Source organism: Catharus ustulatus, chromosome 2, assembly GCF_009819885.2.
Source record: "Catharus ustulatus isolate bCatUst1 chromosome 2, bCatUst1.pri.v2, whole genome shotgun sequence".
In the NCBI taxonomy this organism is placed as follows: domain Eukaryota; kingdom Metazoa; phylum Chordata; class Aves; order Passeriformes; family Turdidae; genus Catharus; species Catharus ustulatus.
Genome location: NC_046222.1, coordinates 5,023,593 through 5,047,663, shown reverse-complemented (window position 1 = coordinate 5,047,663; position 24,071 = coordinate 5,023,593). Strand labels below are relative to the sequence as shown.

At 46.7% G+C, this 24,071-nt stretch overlaps 1 protein-coding gene across 1 annotated transcript; it reads right to left on the bottom strand.

Annotated features, from left to right (window-relative positions):
- Positions 1-1,916: 1,916 nt before the first annotated feature.
- Positions 1,917-22,680, bottom strand: LOC116992678 (T-lymphocyte activation antigen CD80-like). Its single transcript, XM_033052526.1, has 7 exons — positions 22,585-22,680; positions 22,343-22,442; positions 10,840-11,163; positions 9,245-9,526; positions 7,147-7,272; positions 4,898-5,021; positions 1,917-3,548 (listed from the first exon to the last, which is right to left on the bottom strand). The coding sequence occupies exons 2-6, from the start codon at positions 22,422-22,424 to the stop codon at positions 4,915-4,917; spliced, it is 921 nt and encodes a 306-aa protein (XP_032908417.1). The 5' UTR covers positions 22,425-22,442; positions 22,585-22,680; the 3' UTR covers positions 1,917-3,548; positions 4,898-4,914.
- Positions 22,681-24,071: the final 1,391 nt, after the last annotated feature.

Below are 24,071 nucleotides of genomic sequence, written 5' to 3'. Positions count from 1 at the left end.
GCAGATTTTTGGCACAGTTTGCTTTCAAGAAGATGTTGTATTTTCTGACTCCTGAAGTGAGCATTTGATTTTTTAAACACCCCAGTGTAGCTCATTTTTCTACTGAGGAAATGTGTATTTCAGGGTTGTCATCCACCAGCTCTGATTTTCCTTTTCTGTGTGTAAGGGAAGGATCTGCATAAGCAGAGGTATGGATATATCTTTCCCTCCTCCTGTTTTAAGTTCTGCATATGTTGGTGTTGTGTCCTTTGCCCCCCTACCCCCCTCCCACAAAAAAAGAAAATCTAAGTCACATTTTTGTCATTGTGCTTACACAGCGGCATCTTATCTTCTTCTTTTTTATCTTCTTTCTTCTTGCTATTACATCCCCACCCAATATCCCACATTCTTATCTGTACAGCAGCTCTGATGGCATTTAGCTGTGTCATTGCTCTGTCTCTATTCCTGTTTGGTGGTATTTGATGTGATGCCTAAAGAATACTAATTTTCCTGCGCCTGACCATTGATGCAGGGATGTTCTTCCATGGGAGGGAAGGCAGAGCCAAGGTGTAGCAGTTGTGTGGATTTTCTCTCTGTGCCAGGGAGGGCTGCTACATGTTCTTATGCTGCTGATAGACTTCCAACTACACTCAGATTAGCAGCCATTTGTTTCTCAGTTTCTTGCTGAATTTAGTTCCCTGCAGTTCCTTATTTCTTAGACTCCCGAATGAGGAGTGAAGAATTGGTTCAGAGCTTGTTTTTTACATACATCTCTAAGGGATTCTTCACATCCCCACTCCCTCCACCCCCAGCAAAAGCACAGCACTGGAATTATTAACCCTCCACTTTCAGAGTAGGTAACCCAAGTACCATGGGTACAGTGAGAACACCTTACACTGGGTTTTGCTTTGGCAGAGATCCTCCTGTTTGGAGAAGGATGATCTGTAGGTACACTGCTCAGCTAACCCCTGGTAACCTGACAGATGTGAGGGGTGTGGAAGCCACAAGCTGGGTTACCTGAGTGTCATTTTGTCATTGCTGCAGCACACCAGACAGAGCTGTGGCTGGATGCCAGCTGTACCTGGTACAACTTTGTCATCACCTGCATCCCCTACCTGGATGGTGAAATGGTGGCTAACATGGATAACAGAGGTTCTACTCAGTGCATAGACAGACATCTTTTATTACTAAGGAAAGGAAACTGACTCTACAATTTATTTTTTAATACAATTAAAGGAGGAACCCCAGGAAACAACATTATATACAAAACACCCATGGGAAACAGAGCAGCTCACTTGACACATATAAAGCTGAGAAGGTCTCACAGAAACCATTTATGTGCAATTCACTGAATGCAGCATAAGGCAATAGAAAACATGATCCAGAGTATTAGTGCTTAATGAAAAATGAACCAAATAACCTGCCCTCAAGCATACAAAAATAACCTGATGCTAGACATATGTCAGTGAAATTTTTGGTTTCCTTTGGAAGGAGTTACTGAAAGTGTTACTGGAGTCTATGGTGATGTAGAAAGGTTTGGCACAATGCAAAAGACAAACTCTTCTGGGGGAGGCTGTGCAATCACTGCTCAGGAGCACAAGTAGAGCATGGGACAGCGAGAGGGAAAACATGCTGGTGCTACTGGCAGAGCTGTGGTGTGGCTGGCAAGGTGCAATTGCAGTGTGGTTACAGGGAAGAACAGTGCTGGAAATCAGCAAAGTTGGAAGTGAGTGCCAAGAGAGGGGGATCAGCCTGCAAGAAGCTGGTGGTTTGTGCTGGAGCAAGCATAGGCTGAAAGAAGAGGAAACCTGAAGAGTGTGAGACATCACTCATGCACCAAGTCCTGCAATAGGGTCAGGCTGCTTTTTGGAAACACTCTGATTTCTCTCACTTGTGTTCTGTTTGCAACCAGATGCAATTGTTTCCTTATCCCCCAGCTTACCTCCTTTTCTCTGTCAAAAACTCCTCTGTAAGAATGTTCTGAAGTTCCCATTACACTTGGTACAATGGGAAAGCAGTAAAAAGGTGATGGCATAGCCTGACTCTGCAGGAGTAGAAAAGGAGCATTGTCTTATTTTTTACTTTATCTCAGAGTCCAGTATCCTATAAACCACTTTTAATCCTGCTATTTTCTCCAGCAGTTTATGAATATGTACCAACTAGGAAAAATGAAATGGATGGACTGTATCTCTGCTGTGTCCTAGGAAGATAAGCAGCTCAAGTGACAACACATCCCACAAAGAGGATGGCATTGTGCTTTCAGACTTTGATTTGCCCTGATATCATGGATAGAGCAGTGCAGGAATTGGTGCAGCTTGCAGAGCAGAAGGGAAAAACATTCCAGTCAAACTCAAGGCAGGGTTGATTTAGGTTAGTAGGCAGAGTTACTTAGGAGGCTTATTGGGGGTTGGGGCATTTTCCTCCTTTCCCCTGAAAATGAGAAACCATTTTATCCTACACAGTAGGCAAGAATGTCACCTGGATCAGATGAGTCCTGTCCAATGTTAGCATCCTGTAGGGAAATTCCTTCTAGTCATGGCTGGGTAGAGAGAACACTGGCAGAAAGCAGCAAGGTTCAGTGTGAAGTAAATATCCTCATGTTGCTGTGAGAAACTCCCAAAAATCTGCAGAGCTTTCCCTAACGAGTATCCCACGACAGACGTACACAGGGCAGCAGACCCACGTTTATGAAGGAGGGCCCTGAGTTACACACTGGCTGTCACACACATTCCAATGGGTGTGGGTGGGAAGGAATGCCCATGAAAGCTTGGCTTGAGTGCCCTCACACAGCAATTCAGTGGAGCTGTGCCTCAGTGCTTGGCTTGGCAAGGCTGTCCTTTCAGGAGAGAAAGGTTATGAGAACTTGTGCCACTGCAGAAGATAAGCTATATTAATTAGCTCTTAGGAATGCTGCCAGCCTGTGTCATTCCTTAAAAAGTCTTGTAGCGCTGCAAATAAGCATGGACTCACTTCCAAGGTGTCTTTTTTACATGAAAAACGTGTCCACTGTTGATCTTTAGGGGAGAAGGGACGTGTATCTGTAATGGTTGAATCCAAATTCAAAGTCCTCCAGGGGGAAGAACAGATACTTGTGTGAGGCAGAATAGAAAAGAAGTTTTAGCTGCACACACTACCGACGTGGAGGCACAATCTGACGGGACTGCAGTCAGGATTTGGGGTCTCCCAAAGGGCAGCTCTCTGTCACTGAAGGGGTAGGTGGGCATGGGCTCCCTGCTAGGGCTCTGCACCCCTGATTCCCACAGAGGCAGCATCAAGCCAGAGGTTCCTGAAGCCTTGTCCTGGTGTGCTGCTGGTGACATCCTTCTGCCAGAGGGTCCTCTCGGTTGGAATCCCGGCGACCATTTGTAAGAGGCCATCACACAGCCTCTGTGGCGTGGTGGGGGTGTGCATTCCTTCACAGCAGGTTGTGTTGGCAGCCCGTGGTGGTGAGCAGAGGTTTTTTTTTCTCCTGCTGGCCCCCCTTGCAGAGAGCCCAAGTATCCGTGCAGCAAGCATCGCTGTACACCCGACAGCGGAGTCGGCAGTGCGGGATGCACAGCGTGGAGAACCTGAGGGACCCGAGGAGAAGATTGCACTGAGTTTTTTGTTTTTCACACCTTGAATGTACCCCAGCAACGCTGCAGAGCCGACAAACAGGTATCACCTGCCAGAGCCTTCCACAAGAGGGCTCCGGGTCCCTAAACTCGGGGCTGTTCTGAGCTGCAGCCTGCCTCAGCTCTTCCTGCAAAACCTTGGGAGCGGAGTGAGGATTACTAATGAACGTGCTTCCCTTTTTTAGGACATGGCTGAAAGCAAGCACAGCTTCCATCCCAGTCCACAGACAGCAGCTGTCCAAAGAGCTGGAGTCGGGAAGCACCAGCCACCTACAGGAAAATTTTGGCAAACTTTTATAACGAAAGAGAATGGGTTTATTCTGTAGGTGAACTCCTGCCACTGCCATCACAAAACTCCCCAAAATTCAGGCTAACCAAGGCTCTAGTATCTGTTCCAGACAGGGCCTTCCCCAGAGGAAAACATGAGTGGGTGGTCAGGTTTGGAAATGAGACGAGTGGCCTGAATGAAGTTTCCCCTCCTTTCCATCTCAGAACTATCAAACTTTTAGATTCTAGAGTGCACAGTCTGACAAACTCATGACTTCCAGGACTCCACAGCATTACCCTGGCAAGTCCGGAGGCATTACCCTGGCAATCCCTGAGAGCAGAAAATGCAGTCACCTGGATAATGATTTGAATAAGAACAGTTAGCTGCTAATCTTCCCTTAAGTCTCCTCACTTAAGTGAGGACACAGCCCTGAAAACTGCTGAGCTTTCAAGCCAAAGCAAGTATAATCCTTTGTAATCATAAAACCTTGCCAAGCCAGACTTCCCCAGCCCATCTTTTGTAACACCCCATTATCGAAAGTAACTCCTTTTAAAAGATGAGTGTTCTCTGGGCAAGTTTGAGGGAGGAAACTTTTCCTTCTCCATTCCTCCAGCTGCTGAAGGGAATGGACATATCTCAGAAGTGGACTGGCGTGTCTGATCATACTAGAAAAGCTGAAGTTGTTCTTTTGTTCTCCCCTCACCACCATATGGTCAATCCTCAATTTCTGTCATCAGTGATGTTCCCCAGCTGAGGCATCAGATCAAGCACAAGGCTCACAGGGAATCAGCCAGAACCTCCAGGGGATGAAGCCACATGTGGCACCTGAGGTAGGGATGAGGAACTCACAAATGAGCCCAACAGGACAGGCACTAGAACACTGGGAAGCCCATAAAATGAGCACAGGGGCAATGGCAGGGGGTGTCACTGCAGATCCTGACAGCTGGATGACTCGTGGTGTTCTGAGCTGACATTGCACAAGCACCTGAGAGTATTTGAGAAACTGTTTTGCCAAGAGAAGAGTGAAGAAAGCTACCTGCAAGTGCGATCTGGTCATACAGATGATGTTTCAGATGTCACTTTAGGGCTCATGGATGCCTTTGTATATTCTTTCATACACTCTTCCACTGAATCCTGGCGCTTACAACAGTGAGAACAAACTGAAAAAAGAAGATCCCTTGTTAGTATATGAATATGGTCATAGTCTGATCTGATAGAAAGCTCTATTACAAATAAATATTATCTATATAGTGTCACATGGATAAAAGTGCTCTCGTTGGCACAGGGCTGGAACCTCAGCCTGGCACAAAAACAGGTTGCTACATGCTGAGATAAGGTCAGAAGGGAAATAATGATGGAAGTTATATGTCACTAATTGCAGTTTACCTATCGAGTGAAATAATACCAGACGTTAAAACCAACAAACTCTTTCAGTGCTTTAAGAGGCTCTCAGATTAAGTAGATCCCCTTAATATTTCACCATCTATGACTGAATTTTAGTAGTTCAAGTCGAATCTTGTGCAACTGCGCTTGCACAAATTACTCAACGTGAATCCTAAACCATTCTTTTGGTGATGTCTAATCTTGGGGCTTTATGTTTTCATTCTTAAATGACTTCAAAACAGGCTGTGAACTCCTCAGAGTAGGCGGCTGTGAACCTCAACAAAGCACCTGATTGTTTTGGCCACAACAACAATCACGCATCTGAGAACTCTTACTTCCGTTTGGTTTTGCTCTGCCTTTCTATTCTTCCCTCCCAGACTTCAGTTCTTTGAAGCTCGGAAACCACTCTCAGCCACTCCTGACTCAGCTTTCCATAGCCCAGAACAACAGAGGTACTCTCAGACCTATTCTGAGCTCCCAGGAGAGGTGACCTGCAGCAGCACCCACAGGAAGCACTCTTAGGGCAGTATTTCCCTTCCCAGACAGATGGCCACGCACAGCAGCACTGAAATGGGACAGCTACACAGACTGGAAAGATGAATGGAAGCTCTGGCTTCAGTTTCTTACACTTCTTGCAGTTTCTTTTACAGTTTCTTCCATGCCTGAACCAAATAGCACCACCTGACTCAGCAAATCTACTCCCTGTGCAGATTATGGAAGTGGGACTGAAAGGGAAATTCCAGTTAATGCAGCCATGTGCCATGCTGTTTGCAGGTGATTGCATTCTACCACAGGGGTATGCTTTTTACATCTGCTTTAAAAGCAATTCTGTTCCTATATAAAAGCTATCTCAGAGTGCTCCAGGATCTTGCTAATTTAATGGTAAGGAACCTTTTAATTTCCAGCCTATATTTGTTGAGAGCCAAGTCTTGTGATTCCAGTTCATTTTCTCCTATAATTAGAAGTTCATTATACATGCAGCTAATAGTACAGGCTGTGATCAAGTGTGATTTTCTTGGTTTCAGCCTGCTTGTTGCTTTCCTGTTGACACAGCCCCAGGGAGCAGCAGGGGAGAAGAGCTGGCACTGGTGTCATGAGGGCACAGAGGTGGAAAATGAGGAGGTGCACAGGTGTGACCCAGAGCCACTGCCTTCCAGAAGCTTCCTTTCTTTGTGATAAAACACTAAAAGGAAATTAGCCCAGCTTGACTCAATGGTCACATTGGTTTTTGAAGGGATGTGGTTGATGAGGAGGGCGAAAGAAAAATAGTAACGAGACCTCCACTCATCTGACTTATCTAAAATTGAAGCAGAGTGTCAGAAGACCCGAGCATGGCAAACTTACAGATGTCTGTAAGTGGACTGAGTCCTTGCTGCCCAGAAAATGACCTTTTCCAGTGGGGAATACCACAGCCAATGGTGTAGAGCCCTCAGTGTGGGATTCTTGTTCCCAGACGTGGCTTCCCCAGTGACCTGACAGAACTCTGCTGTTATTTATCCTCATGTATTTGCAAGCCCTGCTGTCATTCTTCAGGACTGCTCTGCAAAGCTGCTCACAGGGCATGGATAAGCATCTTAATAGATGAAACTGAACCTTTGTGAACCTCTTCATTATCCCTGATTTTGGAAATATTTTGATCTGCTGTCAAAACTCCCTGTCACCTCTTCACTCTCAAACCTGAACTCAAGTGTTGCCTGCACACAAAATGTAGGAAAATCATGAGCTAGACTTTTTGTGACAGTGGATGCTGAAGGGAAAAAAAAAAAAAAAAAAAAGGAAATGAGAAAAATGAGAAGAAGGTACAGAAATACCTAGTGTGACAGTAAAGTTTCTATAAATGTGTATCCTACACAGAAACTTCATCAGCACTAAGAGACATCTTGGAAAAAAAGCTGCACTTACCACGCCTCGGGAGGTATCTTGCTGCCAGGATGGTAGCCAAAATGAAGGTGGTAACGATGATAATTGAAGCAATAATGACATTATAAGGTGGAGTCACAGGAGGAACAATGCAGTTGTTTGTTTTTTCTGAGACAGGAGAAATAAAACATGAATAAAGGGCCCAACAGCTGTTGGCATTTTCATGTAAGAGCAAGTATGTGAATTTTGGGGTTCTGGTGAAATTCTAACTCAGCTCCTCAGCCTGGAAATGGACTTACTCAATAAACAAGCAAACAAAGCTGGCACCTAAATTTCTTCCCTTCACCCACATTTGCTATGGGCTCAAATTCTTAACACATGCACAGAATGTGAAAAGCTGGTTCTTTGTCCAGAACAGGACTGAGACAGGAAATATTTAAAAATATGTGTAGGCTGTTTCAGGGAAATGAGCTAGGCTTGGTGGAAAAATCTGAGTCCACAGCTAGAAAATTTCTGTTCTCAAAGGTACTCTGCAGTTTTCCTTACTGTTTTCATCAGACTTATGCCTATTTTTTTCCCTTTGGATTCACAGATGAAGGAGAATGATGCATTTAACAGACTAGAATAGATTTTTTTTCTGCATGTCAGGAACAGTGTTGTGGCAGAGTTCAGTTTCAGTGGGTCTGGAGCCTTTGGCTTTTCACTATTGGAGATGGTGGAAAATCCCATCCTACTGCTGGGATTTTAGAGTAAGTACTGGGCCATCCTTGTACAGGACAGGACTTGCTGCATGTCCACAGAGCTGTGTGCACAGACCTTCAGTTCTTCCACCACCTGCATCTGGCACAGGTGAGCATCACTCCACTCCTAAGGCATTAATTATCCTGGATCTGTTCCCTCATTCTGCAGGGGTTGCTTGCTACATTTACCAGAGGCTCTGCTCTGTCTCAGAGCTCAGGAAAGGTTTGTTTGGAGGACCATTTACACCATACCAAAGTGGGGGTGGTCCCACACCCTGAAAGTCAAAAACTGGAGGGTTTGTGACTGCTGTGGCTGTGTCACTGTTGACTGCACTCTCCTCTGATTACTGCCTTTTTTTTTTTTTTCCTGTTGCTCTCTTTTTCTATGTAGTGAGCTATTCATAACCTTATTCTCCCTTCATTAGGGACATTATGCTCTACATCCAGCAATAGCCAATATTCATAAAGCACTAGTTCCTGGCATTTGTTCTGAAGCTGAATGGCACCTCTCCCCACAAGCCCCTTTGATTTTAGTAAGATAGATGAATAAGCTGCCTTGATGAATAAGGTACAATTCCATAGGAAAAATACAGCTTCTCTATCTTCCCTTGAAGGTGCCCTTATCTCTACATTAAAAACATCAGACCCAGAGACATTTCAGAATGCTTTTTTGGTAACAGCATTAAAAAAGAAAAATCCTTTTGGTTTCACGAATTTTCTTGCAAATCCCCTTATACTGCAAAACATCTGGAATGTAGTGTGCTGCCTTCCCTCATGCTGTTTCCACTTGTGCCTCAAGCTTTTCAAAGCACACACTTATCTATTATGCCATCACTTCTGAGCCATGCTCAGTGATGGAATTCTTTTTGTATGAGTTAACCCTATGTTACATTAATAGGCAGAATTTTGTCTATACCCCAGCTGACAGTTTCTTCCACTGAAGCAGGGACAAATATGCTTGTTAAGTGAGGAAATTATTTTGAAGTGCAGCCTGTGGCTTTTAAAGCACACACATTTCTCTGGTCGCCCCGTTCAAATAGCAGGTTTGTGTCACACAGCTGGCAGTAAAACCGTGCTGGTACAGAGGGCACAGGATGGTGGCAGCCCCAGCCTGTGGGAGCCACCAAGTGTGACATTGCCAGGTCACAGCAGGGTCCAGTTCAGCTCTCAGCCCAGCTGCAGGAGAGCAGCAGGAAGACAGAGGTGCCTCTGCTTGTCAGTCACTGTTGTAACCCTCCCCTCCCACCCCGGTTATCTTCCAGCCTTTAAAATATTTTGGTGTGTAGCTCATTGGGTGATCCTTGCATGAACACGTGCACAAAATCTATTTCATTCTCAGAGAGGCCACTCAGCAGATTCAACAAAATGGTTTTGTTACAAAAAACATGAATAAAACATACCAAGAAGCAAACTGGCGGACTTGGAAATGCCATTGTATTCAACGGAGCAAGTGATGTTGACGTCTTTGGTGACATTGAGCACCAGCTTTCCAGTGACATTGTATGGGCTGAGGCTGGACTCAGACACCCATCTGGCATTCCACTCCACAGACATGTTGTTGAGGGTTCCAGAGATTCTGGGCTTGGGGAACCCTCCGTGGGAAGAGCATGTTACCACCGTCTCAGTCGACTCGCAGGACTCGGCGGACACTTCTGCTGTTATGTTGGGCTTGCTGAAGTCAGCTGAAGCAAGAGAGATTTGGTTACCACTCTGTCAGGCCACAGCAAGGTTTGCAGCCCCCAAAACTCATGGACAAAGCAAAGACTCCCCCACAGGGCTTTCACAAGCAACCAGTTACTAGTGAAAGAAACTTGCTCAACACTGTGTGGCTGAGCAGTGACAAGCGAGGAGAGACAGTTTTCCTTCCAGAAAAACTTCCTTCCTTCCAGGCCCACTGTCTGCTGAGCAATACAACACTGCCATCCAGCCTGGAAAATCCCTTCAGACCATCCCAGCCTGATTCCAGCAATTCCCTTTCCTGATCCCCAAATTAACTTGATCCCACTTCACCAAAGGGAGCAGAAGTCTACCATAATTATTACAGTTGGTCTGTTAGGACAGAAAGGGGATTTCTGACCAGAAAGAAACTGGAGTATTTATGGACAGGAAAAGAGATCCGTAGTTTTATGCTTTTTATTCAGTTAACTCCTCAACTCCCATGGTTAAAAAAGGGTGGTGGCAGTACACTTCCCTTTTTTCACAGCAGTTCCCAGAAAGATACTAAATTTGTCTCCTTGACCTCACTCTGCCCTCTGACCAGTAGAAAATGGCCAAACCTCAGGAGCTTGATTGTTTTGTTACCAAATCTTCCAGATGAGGAATGCTCCTTCACTGATTTGTCTGGAAGATTCATGTAACCCTCTGCTTTTGAAGGTATTCAAATGCATGTATATATTTATGTATCTGTCTTTGGTTGAGATCAACTGCCACAAAAACACCGGTGGAAATGGAAAATGTCAGTGGAACTTTTTGTGGCCTCTAAGAGAAGATTCAGATTCATCTTGAACAAAGGAACTCGGTTTCTTTAATGTAAAAAGCCTCAAAGCTCCATGATGAATTCAGCCTTAGGCTGTGGAGCTGCAGTGCAGCCAGTTCCACAGGGGTTTGGATGCAGGGCTGGGATGCTGCCGTGGCCACTCCATTTCTCTTTCAGCTTGAATGCTTGCCAGGCACTAAGGGCTTGGTCCTGCTTTGCCCCAAAGACAGCAGGGTCTGCCTCAGTGGTACCTGGGGAGGGCCCCAGGAGGGATCCTTTCACAAGAGCAAGGCACCAAGGGGAGGAGTTTAAGTTGGGAGTGGGGAAAAAATTTCTGTACCTGGGGTTGCTTTAGAAAGGTAAGAAGGGAGGCTGCTGGAATGGAAGCAGTTAACACACCTTCCCTCAGGCTTCCTTATGAAAGCCTATCTGCTACAGTAGGAACAAGCTTGGAAGAGCATCCTTCACCCCAGAATCTGGCACTGGAGAGCCTCAGGTGCCGGGAGGCAACCCACCTACCTGTGACAAAGAGGATGACAGGCTCGTCGCACACCACGATGGAGTTGCGCTGAACTACGCACTGGTAGGAGCCATTGTCCAGGATTTCCACGGGGGAGATCCACAGGGTGAGGTTCCAGAGGTCCATCTCTGTCCGGTTCTGGTACCGCTCGGGCTGGGACATCATGCTCCCCTTTGAGTAGGCCAGCACCACGTCTGTAATGTTCTTCTGCCAGTACACCCGGTAGTTCTGCAGGCTTTCTGAGCTGGGGATCTCATGGCAACAAGGCAGGCTGACCTTCTCCCCTACTCTGCCTCTGACCACTTTCTTCTCCAGTGCTTGGCCTGCAGGTGAGGGGCAAACAAAAGTCAGAGAGTCAGTGCTCCAGCCTTGTGCCAGGACCTGTTGCCTGAAGCTCAGCCCTTTTGGCTCTGACTGCTCACATCCCTCCTCACACACTGAGAAGTCTTACAGCTTCAGCTCTGCACTGAGGGGAGCCATCCTTGGACACCATGCTCCACTCCCACTCAGGATCATGACCCAGCACACAAGGATTGCTGCAAGGATTGCTGAAGGCAAAGGCAGGAGAGTTGCTTGAACAGAAATTTTGCTGGCCCCTTTAAAAACAGGGATAGAAACACACATGCACAAACTGCTGTCTCCCTTTTCAGAGCCTGGTGTTTGGAAAATCTGTGTCACTCTCCACTGGGTTCTCAGCATGCCTAACAGGGCCACAGTGGACTATTTGCTCAGGGGGGGCTGGGGGATTTTTGGTAGCTATTCTTTTGTAAAAGAAAAAAAAACCCCAAAACTTTCAAGATCCCAGAAACCAGAATCCACCCTACAGTGATACACAAAGGTTGTAGCCACACTGTCATCAGCCTTCCAGCATTAGCAAACAAACAATTTTGCCTAGTCTAGCTAGAACAAATTTATCTTTGTGAAAGCTCATGGGATGACTCGGGACCAGCACAGCTGCTCCCCAACTCCCACCAGTGACTGTGCTCCATACCTGGAGCTGACAAGCTGAGACCCTTGCAAGGTGAAATTAGGTACAGCTTTGACCATGTGAGCAGTAATTGCGCTACTAAAAACCCCACTGCCATGATCTGCCTTGCTTTCCCACTCCTTCCTCTTTCCAGTGGGTAAAGGCTCACAGGGGCTGACATCTGAGGGAGCAGCCTGGCAAGGAGCTCCTGCTGCTGCTGCAGCACGGACACACAGCCCTGTGCTGCACACAGGGCAGTGGCTGGGCTTTCACCTGTGTCAGTGCAAGCCTGGGGATGATCTGCACCCAGCCTGTCAGCCCAGAAGATCAGGTTGTTCTCTCCTGTCTGTCTCAGCCTCGCTGCCTTAGCATTGATCTCCAGTGGTGGAAGTGGGATATCAATCTGTTACACTCCACTGGCCAAGAGCAGCAAAACAAGGAAATAGCTGTCTTCAGGACAGAAAAGATTCAGATTCCCTTTTCTTTCCCTGCAGAACAATTTGTCTTGGGTTGCAATACAGGATGCAACCAAAAGTATGTATTCTATCACCATCTGTGAAAGCCAGGAGGGACAGTGCTCTTTATCTTTTCCACAACCCATCCTTCCTCCAGGGAGGTATCTTCTGTTAATGGCCATTGAGTCCCACTGCAGGATGATAAAATTACATCATCCCACTGGGAGATGCTCCACCCAGGGGGAGGAGCCAAGCATTTCCTACCTGGATAAAATCTAAGATTTGGAACATCAGAGCAGCCTTTTTCCACTGGATTCCAGAGGAAAACTGACCCTTCTACATCATCACTGGACCTTTGGAGGAAAACTGCATCTTCTACAGGAGCACTGCTTCAACAGAACCACATCTGTCACTGCAGGAGGATGCAGCCACCATTTAATGGGACTGCTACCAACACCCTGCCTGACTGATGGGGTGTCAGGTTGGATTCTGACTCTGGCAGTGTTTTGGGTTTGGGTTTTTTTTGTATTACTGTATTTTTATTTTATTTTTTTTTTCCTAGTAAAGAACTGTTATTCCTATTCCAACATTTCAGTAAACACACCTGAGAGAGGAAGCAGGAAAGTCCTGACAGGCAGTGTGTCACCGATGGGGATCACCCATCACTGGAGGGGAGAGCCCTCGTGCAATGCACAAAGCTGAGCCTCAGAACTGCCACTCCCCAGCAAAGCCTGGCTGGTGCTGGCTCACCCTTGATAGTCCCAGCCTAACTGCAGCCATGCTGTCCAGAGGCAGAGTGCAGCACTCAGGCTGTGACCAGGATGTGACAGGTGGATGTGGCACTTAGGGACATGGTGCTGGTGGACATGGCAGGGCTGAGTTAAAGGTTGGGCTCAAAGATCTTAAAGGTCTTTTCCAACCTAAATGATTCTGTGAAATTAATTTCACTACCCTCCCCTGTCCCACTTGCATATTTGACATTAAATCTGTAGGAAACACACAAAAAAACAATACTGTGGAGGTCCTGGCGACACTATGGAATGTTTTAATGTAAGTTAAATAAAATAGAATATGTGATTAAATTAGCAATTTCTTATTTAACTGGTTTCCCTCCACTCAGCCACTCCACCGGTCTTCCAAAGGGAAAGTTTCAATATTTCCCCCCCAATTCCTGTACTTCCCCTTCTAATGCATTGCAGATCCTGAGCAACCAAGCTGGGGCAGACCAGGTGCTGCTCAGCACACTGACCTCTGTCAGCCATCAACTGGTAGCAAAATGAGAGAAAAACAGGAGAAAAACTGCCTTGTCTTGCCAACCTTTGCAGCCTGAAATTCAGGGTTTCTTGACATCAGCATTTAAATTGCTACTGCTAGACCTACCCTGCAGGAAGAGTTCTTGCCCTTTCAGGAATGCCCTTTCAGGAATGCACATATATTTTTGGCATTCACAACGTCCTCTGGCCATGGCTTGTGCAGTTTGATTACACGCTGTGTGAGAAAGCATTTCCTTCTGTTCACCTTAAAAGCAGCCCACTTCAGGCTGTGATTCTTAAAGTTCCTTCTCCTGCACTTGTGTGTGTGTTTATCTTTGACCACATCTTTGCTTTTGTCACAGTGCAGCTCTTATTATTTTTGGACAGACTCGAAAGAACAGCCAGTCAAACATCCAGACAAATTTGGGATTGATGAAGACCATTTTCTATTTTTTTTTGCAGCAATAGGGGAAGAGTAGGCGTACAGTAAATGTCAGGGTGACATCACATCATGAGTTGCATGAGGTTCTCCCAACCTTGCCCCTCAGAGTCTCCTTTGCAACCAAAAGGAGAACAAAAACCTTCTCGGGAGTACATATGCAGGGGCTGGAAACTCCTGCTGATGTCATGTCTACCCTTAAAAGGCTCTGCACCCTTGAAACTGCAACCTGAATGCTGCAAGCCTGAAGGAACCAAAGTCCATGAAGAGTCATTAAGCCCTACAAAAGTCCCCTTTCACTTTAGAGGTGAACTGCAAAGCAAAAATGAAAATCCAGTTCTGTGCCATTTCTGTGCTGAATGCTCTCTGCAGCCAAGCCATGGGGAAGGTATTCACCATGGAAATAATTTTTAATGACTTTTCTAGAAAAAGATCCCTCCTCTTCCCACCCCTCTGAAGCCCATCCACTCTTGCTGTGCACAGACATCAGTCCATCATTGGAAGCCCCTGGCATGTGGCAATGCTGGACTGATGGAATGACTGGCCTTGTCTTCTCTGGGCAGAAAAGCTTCCTTCATTCTAATTATGCCTGTGCCATACAGCAGGGCTAACTGGAACAGGAAAGAGTATAGAGGAGAGCTGTTCCTTCCTGTTTGCTCTGAGAGCCAGGAGAGCTGTTTAGCCCATATCCCTATTTCTTGCATCTTTGCCCTAGCCTTAACTCAGAAATTCCCCAGACACAGAGAGCTTTGTTATCCTGACCACACATGCAGCCAGACAGCAGATGAGAGCAGATTTCCTCTGGCACAGAAATCTTGCAGAGATATGTGACAGTAAAAGGCAGCTAAAGACCTAGCAATGCCCTGGAGAAGCTGTTGAAAACCTCCAGATAAGTCCTGGTGAACAGCAAGTCCAAAGCCATTCTCTTTCTCATTTCTCTGCCCTTCTGAGCCTTGCTTTGCTTTTTTTCCTTCTGGTTCCCTATTTATCTTTGCAACAGCTGCTGGTATCTCAACTCATAAATTAATGGCATTATTGACTTTACCTAGGACCATGCACCTGGGATTCCCTCTCTGCAGGTAATTCTGCAGCTCAGACCCCTCATTTTCAGTCAATAGCACATTCACCCCAAACTTGCATGATTTATCCTTTGAGGGCAGTGCAGTATTTTACAGGGGTTTCCAAGCAAAACAGACAACGAGTCAAGAAATCAAGACTTTTTGAAAAGCTGGATCTTTAAAAGACTAGACACTCCCCCTTGATCTTGTCTTTATCCCAGATGATTTTACCAATGAGGAATGAGACTCTCCCCAGGCTTTCCAGGGAGCCAAAAGCCAGCAAATGTCCTGTGCTACACGGGAGTACCTGAAATCCTTTGTGTTTAAATCAGTGACTCCTGTGAACACACTGATGACAGAAAGACCCTGCTAGATGCTTAGATAACCTCTACGTGGAGACACAGGTTCAGAAGTGAATAAAAACACTGCCTTCCTCTGTGTTTCACTGTAAACACTCTGTGCACTAATAAAGATGGGATGGAACAGAGAAAAGTGGGTGCTGTAAGATCTTGCTGGCTGTCCTCTTTACAGAGTCTGTGACTGCACATGAACCCAGGAATGAGTGCCTGACAAGCCTCAGAGGCTCCTCCTTCACTGACTCCACTCCAGCAAGTTCAGGCATGCAAGGAGAGGTCTTGGCAGACAGGAAAAGGAGGAGTGGCCCTTTCCCCTTGCACAACCCCAAGCCAAATCTCTCATCACAAACCACAGGCTTGCTGCTGCTCAAGCAGCTGCAAATCCAGATGTTTTGCTCAGGTTGAAGCTCCCTTACTTGTCCCAAATGTGGTTAGAGAGGGGAGCAGAAAAGAAGGCATCCAAATAAAACCAGTGATGGCAATGATTCCCCTCAGCTCCCTGTACCTGCCCACACTGCTCAAGTGCCTGCAGCAGTTAAGTGACAGGATTAATCCTAGTGCATGATGATGGCATGGCAAGTCTGAGGTGGGGAACTGGTCTGAACAGGTTTTTCTAAAAGTTCATCCTTGCTTGCTTCTGTGCTGTAACCTCGGGGTACCCCATACATGGTTTTATTCCATCTTAATGCTGCCACATTCCTCCTAAACAAAAGAGTAACCCTGGTTTGCCCAGCTCTGTATTGATTTGGCAATTATTATAACACTCCCAGGGTGTTTGGGTGTCCCTCTCCATCAGCAGCCTTCATTCCATTGTAGTGGTGTTTTATTTTGTGTGTGTTTGCACACCTTCACCTCTAGTGAAGGAATCCTTGGAGCCACAATGTGGCTGTGAAAACCAGAGTGTGATCTGCAGTCAGCATCTGAGACAAAAGGGAATCTGAAATACTTTGGCAGAGGGGCTCTCTGCAGCGCTGGGGCAGCTCCAGCCAGCTGACAGCTTTAGCTCAGGTTTTGTAATTTTGGAGATAAAAATCTCCTGCTTTCTGAGTCAGCCTGGGACAAGCCCTCTGCCCGGGTATGTCCAGCCTGCTGCGTTTGTCACTTGAGTAAAATCGCGACCGGCAAATTTCTCGTCTTGGCACCAGGCAGGAGGTCAGACCCGAGCAAGGAGCTGGATGTGGCACCAGAAATACTTGGAGATGGGGACTAGAACATATCTCAGATCTCTCCCCCTGCTGCAGAGTGCAGCACATGGGGAGGAGAGGACGGAGAGCTCGCTTTGTCCCCTGCAAACCACAGGGACACACGGCCGTGGGGACAGAAGGACATCTTGCAGAAATGAGCAAAAGAAGAGTCTTTCTGAACCCTCCCCCTTTCTCAATCCCCAGCCTTTGGAATGTGACCCTGCTAGAATTAAAAAGAGCAGGGAGGGCCCCTAAAATCTGGATGTCTTCAGAAGATTGCATATTTTAGTTCCTTTAGAGATCAAATTCCTGCATCTTGCTCAGCACTCTTTTGATTTTCCAGTTTGAGAGCAGAAACTACATGTGGCGTTTGTGCAAGAGGGGATGGTGGGGGAGATTTGCCACAAAGACAGACAAAAATAAATTTGTTAATTTTTTCCCCTGCAGTCTCTGTCTCTTGCTGACAGGATCACTTTGTACTTCCTCTATATTTATCTCCCAGCTGAAGATGTTCTCAGATAATTTTCCTAATTCCTTCAGTACCACTGCCATGCATGCTACTGTCCTCACAGCAGTTTCTGAAATTAAGGTCCTCCCCACTGCTTAAGGCTGTAGTTTTCTTCAGTGCTTACTAAATCTCTCTCTCATGCTCCCCAAGCAGCCAGCCCTCTCTTGAAACTGATAGAAGGTGAAAGTACCCTGTAACTAGGAAAATCAAGCATGATACCTCTCACATAAGCCTGCTTCAAAGTTGAAAAATTATAAATTTTAATTTTTTGGCTTTTTTTTTGCTACTGAAGTACTTGAGCTCAGCCATAGCACCACTCACCAGTGCAGCTAACAATGCTGCAGGCTTTCCAGCCATTATCTTGTTAGAAAAGCTGGTGTGTGCTCAGGCACTGACTCAAGGATGCTCTGCAGACAGCCCTGCCAGTCACCCTGCAGCTGGAGGAGAGATCACACAGCCCTGGATAAGAGCAGGGCATGGAGATTGGTGATTAGCTGGAGGACACTCAGGAAGCCAGAGCAGTCCAGAGTGGTCTGCAAGCCACAGGAGCTGCAGAGGGAGTGGGATGAGAGGCTTGGGCAGGTGCTGCTGGAGGCATTGAGGGCAGGGCAGGCAGGGAAGGGCTATCAGTGTTTAGGAACCAAGGTCAGACGGCAAGCTCTGCTCTCCCTGGAGCACTTCCCCAGCACAGGGATCAAATCCTTGTCTGCAGGGCATTTAAAATGACACCAGAGGGTACCTGCTAAGGTGGCAGCAATGGTGTGCCTTTTCTAACCACTTATGTGATATGGTAGGAATTGGAGCTGCCCAAAAGGCACAGCATAGGTAGAAATGCCACTGTGAGCCATCAGTCAGCACTTTCTTTTCACTCAGGGAGTCCCCTGGGACCAATGATATTTTAAAAGCATAACAGTGAAAAAGCAGAAGCAAAGCCTGTGGCATTTCCGAGTTGGGAAAGATTTACACCGATTCTCAAACGAGCTCCTGAGACTCCCAGTGGTGATGCCCCTCCAAGGGGAGAGAACAGCTACAATTAAACAGAAAGTTAAAGTATTTTAAAACAAAACTGATCCCCTTCTGCCAAGTGAACAGGCTTCACTGCATCCAGCACACCTGCCTTGCCACCCTGTGGAAGGTACCACATCCACATGCTCACAGCATTTACACTGGGAAACACAGGCTTAAAAGGAAGGAGAAGCATTCAGCCTGGAGGGGAGAAGGTTCCAGGGAGACCTTAGAGCAACCCTCCAGTGCTTAAAAGTAGCCTTAAAGAAGGCTGGAGAGGGACTTTTCACAAGCAATAGGACAAGGGACAATGGCCTCAAGCTGAAAGAGGGAAAGTTTAGACCAGATATTAGGAAGAAATTATTTATTGTGAGGGGGGTGAGGCCCTGGCTCAGGTTTCCCAGGAAAGTTGTGGATGCTGAAGGTGTTCAGGGCCAGTTTGGATAGGACTCTGAGCCACCTGGTCCAGTGGAAGTGTCCATGGCAGGGAGCTTAGAACAAATTAAGCTTTAAGATCCCTTCCAACACAAACTCTATAATTCTGTGAGAATTTCTCTGAATGTGGAAATTCTCCCCCAGCCTGGCATGACCTTGGGATGCAGCCAGACAACAAACTCTCACTGATCTCATGCCTTCCCCGTGCAAGCAGAGGGGATCTGGCTCTCCTTTCACTTCCAATCCCACATGTTCCCCCTTGCAGGGCTCTCCAGAGTCTGGTGCAATATACCAGTCTTAAAAAAAAAATAGAAAAAAGGAAACTTTCTGCTGAGCTGGGAGGTGAAGCAGATAATGCAGGGATCAGACATGTGCAAAGAAGAGGAGGATCACATAGCCAGAGAGAAGCAGGATTGCATTTTTTGATGGCAATGACCTGTTTGTACCCTTCAACTGTGACTCCTATCCCCAGCCAGGGTGCACAGCCACTCCAAACTCTGCATGTTTAAATGCAGGAATGCTCACCATGCACAGAGCAAAAGGGAAACAAATGTCTCAGTGATCCAACAAATGCAAAAAAAAGCTGTTGCAGTCAGAGCAACATGAGGTCACTGGAGCTGTCTGGGTTCATTCCGATCTCACTGGAAAAAGGAAATGATGTGGGTGAAAGGAACATTTGACCCATAGCCTTACAACCTTGGCATTTAGGCTAACTATATTTTGTTTGTAAAAATGTAGCTTGTCTATGTTTAATTTTCTGAGGGTTTTTTTTACCTAAAGAATCCTTTAATTTCAGAAGCACACATCAGAAGAAGTAAAACAGTCCCTATAAGCAAAAAGCAGTAGGCTTTAGCTGGGTTTCTGTTTCTCCAGACAAGCTCTTACAGCAGGTTTCACTCTGGATAGACAGACAGACAGAAAAAGGAGTTCCTTAGACCTGCTGCCCTTGTTTTTGAAAGTAATTTTTCCCCTCATGTCTGGAGCAGGACACAGAAACCCATCCGAAAAAAGAAATTAAAACACCAGCTGAAGGCATGAAGAGGAGTTAGTCAGAAACTCAATTTGCATCCAGTGACCAAGTGGGCAAATCTGGTATGTAAAGAAAAATTTCTGCCATCTCCACCATGAAATCTGCCCCAGCACAACCCATACCAGAGCTGGAAATTAGACAGCAAGCACCTAAAGCTCATTGATAGACACTTCAAAATTCAGGGTGGCCACAAACCAGGGAATCTTTCTCAGCGCTCAGTGCCTTTCTGAAACCCAGCTCCACCCTGAGCTCTTTACTGGGAGTAACACGGGAGGGGATTCCCAGAATAACTTAATTGTGAGCCAGTGCTCACTCACAGAAGTGGATATTCCCCCTCCCTTCCCAACTCTCCAGTAATTTAGAAAAGCTGTAGGGAATTTTCTTAAAAAATTCTCAAAAAATTTCACCCCTGGGAAGAAACCAAGAGCTAAGTGGTCCCCAGCTGGAAGAAAAGACTCCAGGGAAGTTTAAAAATACTCCATGGACTTAAAGCTGGGCTTGCTGGGTCCCTGAAGTCAGTGCCTGTGCTTTGTTTGCACACAGGGCAGGGAAAGGTCACACTGAGGGATTCCAAACTCTATTTTTCTAGGATAACAAACTGGGACTGAGAACATCCCACAATTTGTGTGTGAAGGTGCAATGGCAGGACAAAACCAAGCCCAGGGGGATACCAGCAATGCAGTCAGATCATAATTTAAAAGTCTGTGCTGTAACCAAGGCTGTTGTGCCCCTCTGTGCTGAGACACTGGGGTGTTGTTCATGGACATCAGTGTCTCCAGCGCAGATGACATCCCAGGAGCAGCTCTGAATTACACTGGCATTTCAGTGAGGCACCTCAGAGTAGCAGAACTCAATTCAAAGGAAAATAAATGGATCTGCATAGCTTGCATATACATGAAATTCCTATGAAAGACAACCTTCAAATCAACCTTCAGCCTTTCCCATGGAAGACAACCTTCAAATCCCTCTCAATTAAGCCTCCCCATTAATGCCTGATGTGAAAATTCAGCCTGGCATCCCCTCTGTTATTATTTCACTCACACAATCTTTACAGAGGGCACTTGCTTCCAGCCTGGAATGCTGCCTGGCCTTTTGCAGTGCTACATCAGGGAGGTGTGCCAGCATCAGGACACCTGGGCCACACCAAGGACACAGGCTCTGGGAGCCAGCCCTGACTGTGCTTTGGTGTGTTCATGAGCAGCCCCACGTGGGGTCAGTCCTGTAAATGCTGGCTGTGATGATTCACTTAGTATTGCATGGGAAATCACTGCCAGTGTCATGGCACACACCCAAGGCTCCTCTATTTTGCCACGACTCAGTCCTTGTGGTCCCTACGGGCAACCTAGAGAGGGCATCACCCACAAGCACCAGCACAGCTTTTAAAACCCAGCCCTTTGTGGGTACTGCACCACGTATTTGCCAGGACAGCGATGTAGGAATGCTGATCTTTGGAGAGAAAGGGTTCAGAGTGTGTGTGAGTGCACACACAGAGAGAAATCAGTGCATCAGCTGTCCTGCTCTTACCAGTCTGCCAAGCACCTGCTCCTGAGGCATCGTGACTTCCACAGACCTGTTGCTTGAGAAGCATCTAAAAATTGTGCCCCAAAAGTACAACTAGACAAACATTTAGTTTTCTATTATCAAACTCCTGTTTCTAGTAGTGGATATTAGCATGCATCAAACTATACATCCAACTATACATCCTTTAGCCAAGGAACCAGAATCCTTTTCAGAGAAATTACATGACTGGAAAATTACCATATGCTCATAATTACATTATTAACACACCACAAGCTCTTAAAGTACTGAGAGAAAAACAGTTCTGCTGATGATAGATTGTTTGCCTGATGCAAATGCAAGCAAAATATATTTATGCCTGACAAATGCTTTGCAAGGCCAGAAGTAGGGGAAGGAGTGAGGGGAAGACAGAAGAGCAGAGATCCCACATTTGAGGTCACTGCTTTCTTTACAAGTGAGCTCTGCAATTCATTCCCTGCTAAATTCTCCAAGTTTTGTTTTAAAATTCAGAGTCTGAAACTGAAAATGAAACCCAGCATCAAATATCTCCCAGTTTCATAATAGCAGTATGAAAAGCTCCTAATTTTGCAGTGTTGATTTTAAATGAAAGCTTCAGTCCAGGTTTGCTCTAGAGTACCATTAGCTGCTATGAAACACTAAAACTGACAACAAGCACAACTTATTTTGCATCCACAATGAAGTCCAGCTCAGAAGTTAATTTTGTGTGGTTTCCAGGTTAACATTTCACACATCTGAGAAGACTCATCCCAAGCCTGCTGAGGCGAGGAGAGATCTGTGAGAGCTTTGTGGCAAGTCCTCAAGAAAAGGATTTCAACAGGGATTTGTGTTGCTGGAGAAAGAACTTGCTCTGCTCCGTGCAGAGCACTCCAAGCTGCCACATTTCCCTATCTTTTTCACCAGGCACCCACTTTTAACCACCCAAAAATCTGCAGAAACCACCCCGCCACTGAAGCCGAAACCTGAGGGGTTGCGCCATGTGCTCCTCACAGACATCAGCTGGACAAAACCACCCTCATTTCTGTCAGCCTGGCTGTGATGGGAGATCACCACGCCTCTCTGGGAGCCATCAGCCTGGTGCAGTGGGCCTGGGAAGATGAGAGCTGAGGGAGCCTCAGTGAAGCTCCTGCTGCCCCAAACCTGGCAGAAGGCACCAGGAGTGTCCTGAGGTCCACCACCCCCTGCTGCCCATCACATCAACCATCACATCGAGCACAAAAGGGTGCTGCTCTGGTGCCCAGCCCCTTCCCACATTCCCATTCTGGCTCCTGCTTACCTATCCCAAGGCAGAGCAGCACCAAGAGCCCGAGCCCCAGCCTCAACGCCAGCGCTGGTGGGGAGGCAGGCAGGCACATCATCTTCCTGTAGCTCCTGGGCTGGGAGGAGAGGGGAACACGGTTAGGGGAACAGAGCCCGAGGAGTCACAGCACCCTCTACAATGTCCTTCTTCTTCCTGCCTGCTGCCACCACAAAAACCCCGAGTGAAGCCCAGCCTGCCCCGCTTCCCTGCCCTGGTACCTGTTGTGTCCTGGTCGAGCAGCAGCGAGGCCAGCCCTGGGGCAGGGAGCAGGCAGGGGGCTCAGTGCCAGGCCATGGGTGCCTGGCTGCTGTCACAGGCTGCTGAGACACTCCCTGACAGAGTGCAGGGGGAAGTGTTGGTGCTGGCAGAGCGCTCAGCCTCGTAAGTCACCTCTCACCGCCCACGGCTTCCTCGCGGGGCGTGCGTCAGGATGCAGCGCCTGCCACCCCCACCAGCACCCGAGGGACACAGCGCTGCCTTCATCCCCTGGGGATGCTCTGGGTGTCCCTCCAGCCAGGAGGGTGTCAGGATGAAGGACCCTGCCTGTGAATGTAAGTGTCAGGCAGTGCTGGGGGCTTTGGAGGTTAAAATGCAGCTAAGCGAAACCCTGATGCTGCTTTGGGAATAGTTGCATAAAATTAGGTTCAAAATGAAACAAAATGCCCACACCACCATTTCAGGCTCGTTACATCAGCAGGATGTAATCCATCAAGAAATGGATTTTCCAAAGAAAATGTAAGAAGGCTGCTTAGGCTGCATGTGATGGATGTCACAGCTGAGCACCTGGACAGGGAGTGGGATGTGGCAGCAGGGCCAGGTGTGGGTGGTCGTGGTGTCACCAGAGAGCATCCACCAGCCCTGCAGAAGGGCAGGGAGCACTTGCCTCCCCAGCATTGTGTCCTGCCTTTCACAGAAGGCACCCACTGCTCAGCCAAGGCCCCAGCTCTGGATGGGGCAGGGGACAGGCAGGGACCAACCCTGCTTTAAAGCCTGGAAGGGCAGAGCAAATCCTGGGCAGATAAACAAACCACTCAATAAATAAGAGCTTGAGGGAGTAAATGCATGCTAAGTGATGTAGATTTGTACAGATACTGCACACCCTCCTGCAAAATAAAATAAGCCCTGGTGTAGTGTAAGAGGTTACAGTGTAAGGGGTTTTATCTAGCTGTAATAATCACAACAAGAGGGTTGCACACCAGTGAAAACCTGGTATTCTTCAAGGAGAAAAAAAAGTGTAAATACAAATGAAAAGTAAAATAATTTTTAAAATGCAGATTTCTGGTTTGCTGGTTAAAGTTATTTTGATTTAAATGAAATGCATCCTTTTTATCAGAAACAATTTGCTGCTACATTGCTCCAGTTTTCCTTCAGTACAGGTTCCTTGAATTAGACTGGTTAGATGGACTGGGTTGAATTACAAATCAGAATTTTATTTTGACATAATTAAAACGATGGTATTCTGTAGAGAAATCAAATACAGGTTATAACATTTCTGTAGAGAGAAAATCATTGTACATTAAATGGCTGAGAGGACCCTGTTGCTGAGTCAGACTGGCTCTTTCTCCATTGCAGGGTTTTGAGTGCCTGTGTTTTGTGTTTTGGGCTATGATCTAAATCCTGTCCATTTGTGCTCCATCCATGCGTTTTCCACCAGCATGGTTTGCAAATGCAGACGACAGTAGCACCATGTGTTTACGTAGAAGTG

What these genes read in the sequence shown, in the direction of transcription:
- LOC116992678 (XM_033052526.1), bottom strand. Translation starts at nt 22,424, where the DNA reads ATGATGTGCCTGCCTGCCTCCCCACCAGCGCTGGCGTTGAGGCTGGGG. An exon ending in GCTGCTCTGCCTTGGGATAG is followed by an intron (nt 11,164 to 22,342) that starts GTAAGCAGGAGC and finishes CCTCACCTGCAG; the next exon opens with GCCAAGCACTGGAGAAGAAA. An exon ending in GTCCGCCAGTTTGCTTCTTG is followed by an intron (nt 7,273 to 9,244) that starts GTATGTTTTATT and finishes CTCCTGTCTCAG; the next exon opens with AAAAAACAAACAACTGCATT.